We start from the raw sequence: 7693 nt of genomic DNA, 5'->3' as shown, positions 1-7693 counted from the left end.
TATATATATATATATATATATATATATATCCCATACGTTACATGTATATTAACTCCGGTGTATCGCTTATAATCACGGGGTACATTTTATTATGCAATTATATTATTTAGGTTTCTCTCGTCCAATCACCATAATTAATTTAATAAATATATAGGAGTTGACCTTTCTCAATACTTTAGGGTTATGTTATGATTGTCCAATTTTATGCGGATCTATCCGACAACTAATGGTCCCGTTAAATCCCAATAAACCTAATACCTTTCTCCAAACGTCCATATTTTTATATATTCACATATTAGTATCAACTAATATCTATATATATATATATATACACATTTGGTTGCATGTGCTCGAAACACGTGCATGATATATTTTTTCTCCCTTCGTGAATCGATGTTATTAGGGCTTGCTATCTATATAGTGTGTACGTGTGCGTGTATTTTTTTATATTGTTTATGGCAATGAAGCAAAAGGTTGGTACCTTTTTCAATTTCATGAAAGATTCATAAATTCATTGTGAAAATAGTGGGGTATGGCAAAGGGCAAAAAAAAAGGCGTGTGCTATCTTGTCATGCATCATAATAAGTTGCAGAAATTTGTATTATAAAACGTTTTTTCTTCTTAAAACTAACTTTCTTAATTCTATATATATTATGAAAATTTAATTAATGGATATTTGGGGTATGCGATCTTAGGACAACCAGTTGAAGATATACATATATATATACACACACACATACACGTGTTTATGTGTGTGTCGTATTTGTAAAGTGTTACATTAGAAACACTGTGGAGAGTTATGTCGAGGGGGGAGGCATGGGGAGCATCATTGCAAAAGGACGAAAGCCCTTTTGTTCCAAGTGGGTTTTAAAATGATGACAAATTTAAAAAAAAAAAAAATTATCACTCTCTCTCCTCCAAGTAAAAATGTTTTGCCCCTGAATCTGCCCAAAAATCCTTTTGCTAATCATTTGGATTTGTAATTTTCATAGATTCTCTGCGTCACGAAATTTCATGTTTTATTCATTTTTATCTTAAATTAAAATTATTTATATTCGAAAAGAGAGATTTTTTCTTTTTGATCAACTTTATTATTTTTTGTCTGTGTGGAACTATTTGTAAAAAAGCTTATTTGAGAAAAAGAGAAGAAAAAGCAGAGATTTTGAATTATTGAAGTGAAAAAAGATCAATGATATATCAATCAGAAGGGTTCTTCTTGTTGTAAAAAAATAAATTATTATTATTATTATTATAGTTATTACTCATTTTGCCCAAACGTCGTCGTTTCACGCTTCTGAGGACTTGAGACTCGAGTATTTTTTATTTTTTTTGCTTATTTTCGTCATTTTTTCCCTTTTGTTATTAATTAAACAACTGACATCATGTTGACATCGACATGTTTGGCGGGAAAGATGGGTATTGTTTCATGATGAAGCAATGTCGGATCATCATCATTTTCTTCCATAGTGAATTTGCAAAATTGCATATGAATATTATATATATATACATAAATACGAGAAAATATAAGTTATATCTGAAAAGGAGTGATCGCGTTTAAACAATACGCTTGCTATCAAATGAAGTGGAAAATATATATACACAGTGAAGTGAAAGATATGGATGAACTGGTAATAACAATGACTAAATTAAATGTTACATGATCCATCTTCCGACCTTATCTTATATATTTTTTATAATATATGTTCAAATTAAATAATTTTCAAGAGTTTAATTAGTCAAATAGCATATCTTACTGAAAATTTTGTCTCCTTGAGCCCTTTGTTATTAATCTTTTTTTTTTACACTAACCACCCTGTAACCTATTTGTCTATGCAGATATATTAAACCCTCTACGAATCAACATTAGAAACAGTATATATTATTATTGCAATATATGAAAGAGCAAAACCCGATTCATACACGCAGACTTTAGACGCAATAGGACACTTAAATATACAACATATATAAAAATAATGTTATAAGTCAATATTACTACGCAGAATAATACTAAAACCAATGAAGAGATAAGCTATATATATATATATATATATATGTACGTGTTGGAGATTGAAATAGACTGGTGAAACTAGCCATCTACCATTAGATACGGGATTTTATAACAACGTCACCTAAAATTTAAGCCTGGCCTATAAGTAATGTTAAGGACATTACCGTCTAACTCGTTGAAAATAACGGCACTCGATTTTTTTTTTGTTTTTTTAATTTTTTTTTCGTAGCCAAATAATGAATAATGAGGCGTAAAATTGGCAACATTTGAATATTGAAACTTATAATATTCAGACTATGTTCCGAGTTGGCTTTCTTATTTGGTTGTGGCCTATTTAATTTGAATCTCTTCACCCAAATCGAAGTTAAATCTTTTTATTGCCCGAACCTTATTAAAGGTTAATCAGAAGATAATAATAATACTTCAAAACTGAAAAGTAATTAAAATGGGATTTCAGGAAAAAAAACATATAAATTTTATGAACTTTATGTATTTATTTGGGAATTCGGAAAACAATCCATCTACTTATTTGAAAATTATAAAGTTGTGTAATTTTTTCGTAATTTCTGAAAATTTATTTTTATCTGAATATTTTAGAAGAAATTTAAGAGGCGAGTGGAAGGGAAGAGGGGCTATAAATTCCAAAAACATATGATGAGTTTTAAGATACGCGGAAGCTAACGACGATTCCCCATGTCTCGCCACCAATCACTCCCCCCTCGTATATATATATATATATATATCGGAACAAATAAAAATATAACATATAACATTGAAAATTTCCCATTTTGCGTGCTGATTTGTGTCGAGATTATCTTAGAAAAGTCTGGAAATTGAGATCCGGCTAATTAAAAGTTAAGATTGTCTTTAAAAAATCTGGAAATTGAGATCCGGCTGTAAAGTAATGTCGACACTATCTTACAATACTCTTGTTCAATATTAATAATAATTGTATCTACTACAGTTGATAAATAGATGAATAATAACATATTTATTTTTTTAAATCGTGCAAATAGTAAAAATGCCCATGACATATTAGGCAAATTACGCGAGCTAAACACTCTACTCCCGCTCTTATTACGTGACTGTGGAGCAAACAACGTGTGTGAACGAACTTTATATCATATGACATATATAACCAATAATGTATATCCGAAATTACCCCAAAAAAATAGCATAATGTGTAGAGGAGATACACAAATCCATAATAAAAAGGGTGATGCAATGTCACAGAATGTATCCACACGGAATATAAGTACATGTATATATAAAACCGTAACCATGCATACCCATTTTTAATTAAGTTTATCGTCTACACACAAAAAACATGCGTATACCAATTACAATTAGCAATGTCCCGTACATATTACTAGACGAATTAAACGAGAAAATTTAACCACGATAATTTCTATTTTAACATGATGAAAAATGATCACCACACACATGAAGATACAATATAATGTGACACTTAAGAGCCAATCGTGTCATATCAGTATGTATGTTCTTAGCTAGGTCTATGTAAATATACACCCAGAAGAGAAAGAAAAAAAAATCAAACCGAAAACGAAGATTAAATAATTAAAATTTAAGATAAAGACAGTGTTTGATTACGCAGAAGGTCACACGGTTAGACTGTTGAAGCTGAGACATAAAAGGACTCCATATCTTCAGTGCACTAACACTTCCTTTAAATCCTCTCGCTCTAGGGTTTTTTTTCATTATGTTTTGATGATAAATATACCAATATATTTATATGCATGCTAGATAAACCTAATCAGATGAACAAATCCACGACTCCACCATACCTTCGTTTCTCGCCGCCGCTAAACTATTCTCCGCCGCCGGTAATGATCCAGAAGAAGCCGCCGTCGCCGTCGCTGTCCCGGTGGCTCTGTAACTCGGAGGTCGGTGTGCAGATTCATCGAACCCTCCATTGATGGACCTCAATAGATCAGCTTCGACGTTTCCGGCGTCAGAGTTCCTGTTTATGTGCATTAGGGTTGACGTCGATGAAGAGGAGAAAATGCTCTGAAGTCCGCCAAAGTTTGTCCCGAATTGCCCCAGCTCATCCAGAACATTACCCACCTTGAAGTTCTGAGATGATTGGTCGAACAAAGGTTTCGACTTTGCTGAGAATATCGATGGATCGGTTAAAGGGTCTTTAGGAGCGTGAATATTAAGAAAAGGGTTTGTAATACCCTGGGTGTTCGTACTCGTGTTCAAGAGATTCTGATTGTCTGCAGAAGGCAGATAGTAACTCGAAGACGAAGGTGAAGAAGAAGAAGCGATTGTAGCAGTGGAAGGAGATGATGAAGAAGAAAGAAACAATGGAGGGACGAGTTTCTGAGCAAAGGGTTTTAATGGAAACGAGGAATTAGGGGAAAATCCGAATAGATCAAACCGACCGGTCCGAGGAAAGGGAGAAGATCCGGTAAAGGGAGGAGCAGGGATTCCCGTGAACTCCTGAACCATGGCTCTGAAGTTGGTCGTGTCGGTGGTCAACACCGTCGTCGGCGCTCGTCTCGAGGCTCTCGATCGCTTCTTCGGGTTCCGCGCCATATTGTTATTATTATTACCGTTCTTGTTGTTGTCGCCGCCGCCAGGGACAGAACCAGAGCTGCTGTTTGGTCTCGGGCGCGGCAACGAAGTTGAATTTGAGAAGAAGACCGGTTCGGAAGGTGATCCAGCGAGATCGGGGCCAGAACGTACGGTCTTCGACGACCAAACAGTAGTATCAAGGTTGGTGAAGTAGTTTGATAAAAGAGGGTCTAGGTGTTGCTGCGGTGGATAATGGTCCGGAATCGGGCCACCGATGTTGTCTTGGCGGTGGTGATAAAGGGTCCCCGGAGGTGCCGCACTCCTTGCGGCGGCAGAGCTGTGGTGGTTGAAGAAGGTAGAGATGGAATGATCGGCACGTGAGTCGTACTCATCTTCACCGCCACCGCTTGAGGACTGCATGCTACTACTGTTGCCGGAATCCATGGCACGGAGAGAGAGAGGGGGGGGGGAGCGTGGAGGTGAGCTTCTGTTTTTTTTTTTTTGCTTACAGATTAAAGAAACGCAGAGTATCGAATGTGAAAGGAATTGATGGTTGCAGGAGAGAAACCCATGAAAAGCTATAAAGTTGATTTATATTTAGCTTTAACCCTCTTCCTTTCACTATTTTTCTTTTTGTTTTCCTTTTTCCCCCTTTATTGTAGAATATATATATATATATATATATATATATATAGAGAGAGAGAGAGAGAGAGAGAGAGAGAGATGTGTTAAACTAGGGTTAGTATTTATTTATTTTCGCTTGCTGTATATATGTACAAAAAAGAGAGATGTATAGACCAACAAATAAAAAGGATAACAGAGAATTTAGAGAGAGGGTTATTTCTTTCTCTCTCTCTCTCTCTCTAGCTACATTTCTTGTTCGCAATAAGACTGGTTTCTCTTAGGTGCATCGATCTATTAAATTCCATCAACCGAATATGTACAACTAGTGGCATATGATAAACAAAAAGGCATAAAGAGTTCTTCTAGAAAGCTGCATATATAAACATAACCAACTTATTACGCAATCTACAATAGCATATTGGCGGCATCTAAGATTTGATTTATTTATTATATTAATCCATAAAATAACTGGACACCAAATATATATATATATATATATATATCGATATAAAATAAGTATTTTATAATTCACGGGTTCATGTAATTAAATTATATTTTCTTTTACTTAATTCATAAAGTTGTATACAATATAGATATATAGGGCCGAAATATTCTACGGTGAAATGATTATAGTGGCTAAGCTGACGAAACTTGGGTAAGAGTTGTTGGTATATAGGAAAGAGGATACAACCTTCGCTCCTCTCTCTCACTGTTTTATTTATTCGTAATAATTAAAAAGATAAGGAGCTTTGACAGATTTGTGCATGATCATTAATCACATAAATATAATATATTACAAAGTATTATACTTTACACGTTATTTTAGTTTTACATTATGTTTTCATTTTTCTTCATGAATATAATGAGGTTACGGTATCTTGGTATTTAATTAACTAAAACCACATCAAACTCCAATAATAATATCATTTTCTTAAACGTTTGCTTTGTACATATCTCAAACGAGGGGCTGCATACTCAACTTCACCTATACACGTACGATCTTTCCCTCTCTCTCTCTCTCTATATATATATATATGTGTGTGTGTATATGCGCATACGTACGTACATGCATTTATACGGTATGGGACTATGGGTGACAAACAAATGCGCGTAGCAATAGGTGTAAAAGCCTTGGGCACAGCCTTTGACCGAGTCAGGATATTATGAAAACCAGTGAAAACTTGGAAAATACACGAATATATAGCTGGAAAAAAAGATTATGTTGTATGGTTATAATTGAATAAACAGAGAGAATCTTGAACAGTAGCCCTATTCTGGAATTTTGAAAAGAAGATAACCGTGATATTATTAGATATGGATTACAATATAATACGCATGTGTACGTATATGTTATGGTCAAAGTTTTGGTTATATTGATAGAAACATGTATATAGTATTCGAATCCATAAAAACCGGCTTATATATTTTTGAAAAATTATAGCATATACGATATTGTTTTCACTGTGTTAATTATGTATGATATACCTCACCAAGTTATTATTACTAGTTTCTAATCACAAACTTCAATCGGAGACACATCATCGTGTTTAGGTTTCATCAGACCATGGACTATACACCCACGTGGTACGTCGCACCTCTCAAATCACTCACCTAATTATGTCTCGTTTTATTAGGTTGCTTAAACTATGGTTAACCTAATAATTAAATCCTTGTTTCTATCCTCCTTTTACATATTTAATAATTTTTTATATATATCTGCTATTCCCCTTCACTGTCTCTATATACATTTTCTATTTTCTTTTATTTTACCGCACCATGCCATCCACAACTACGGAGCAGTGGCTGGTTATAAAAATAAATTAATGTTTCCTGGGTAAAAAGCTTTAGTATCACTTCCATTATAACCTATGGTTGGCCCAATTCATTTAGTTTCTTCCTAAGATTTTAACTTTGCGTGACATATAAGTTATATAAGTTTTTGTTTTCCATGTGAATGGGCATGATAAAGTTTTCTGATTTTTCCCATCTGAAATCAACGGCATTGCCTTATGGGTGTCCTATATTTATTTATAAATGAACATAGAATGTTATAACCGTTACCATCAACACCGTATAGCGAAATTGAGAAAATAAATATTTATGATTAAAAAAAATTGAATTTATTTTTTAATCCAATGTAAATATATTATTCCCGTCGGACCACGACATCGATCGATACCCTCAGCACCGGTGGAAAATCTGAACGATGTGGTATGTTATTCCTTTCTTTCCATAACACATATTACGCTGATAATGAATGAAATACACGAGTTTTTATTTGATTTTTACATTACCCACGCACGACTCCGGTCCAAATAATTCCCCATATATGGCAACCTAAACAAAATATATATATATATATATATATATAATGAAAAGCTATAAAGTTGATTTATATTTAGCTTTAACCCTCTTCCTTTCACTATTTTTCTTTTTGTTTTCCTTTTTCCCCCTTTATTGTAGAATATATATATATATATATATATATATATATAGAGAGAGAGAGAGAGAGAGAGAGAGAGG

General features: G+C 33.8%; 1 protein-coding gene across 1 annotated transcript; it reads right to left on the bottom strand.

Moving 5' to 3' along the window:
• Positions 1 to 3778: 3778 nt before the first annotated feature.
• LOC104804554 (serine/threonine-protein kinase pakG) lies at positions 3779 to 4990 on the bottom strand. Its single transcript, XM_010528867.1, has one exon. The coding sequence runs from the start codon at positions 4988 to 4990 to the stop codon at positions 3779 to 3781; it is 1212 nt and encodes a 403-aa protein (XP_010527169.1).
• Between the last annotated feature and the right edge of the window lie 2703 nt (positions 4991 to 7693).

This window comes from Tarenaya hassleriana, unplaced genomic scaffold (genome assembly GCF_000463585.1).
Source record: "Tarenaya hassleriana unplaced genomic scaffold, ASM46358v1 Cleome10, whole genome shotgun sequence".
In the NCBI taxonomy this organism is placed as follows: Eukaryota; Viridiplantae; Streptophyta; class Magnoliopsida; order Brassicales; family Cleomaceae; genus Tarenaya; species Tarenaya hassleriana.
Note: the sequence above shows the minus strand (reverse complement) of the source record. Positions and strands in the feature narration are given on the sequence as shown.

Coding starts and splice junctions, on each gene's coding strand:
- LOC104804554 (XM_010528867.1), bottom strand. CDS start 4,990: ATGGATTCCGGCAACAGTAGTAGCATGCAGTCCTCAAGCGGTGGCGGT.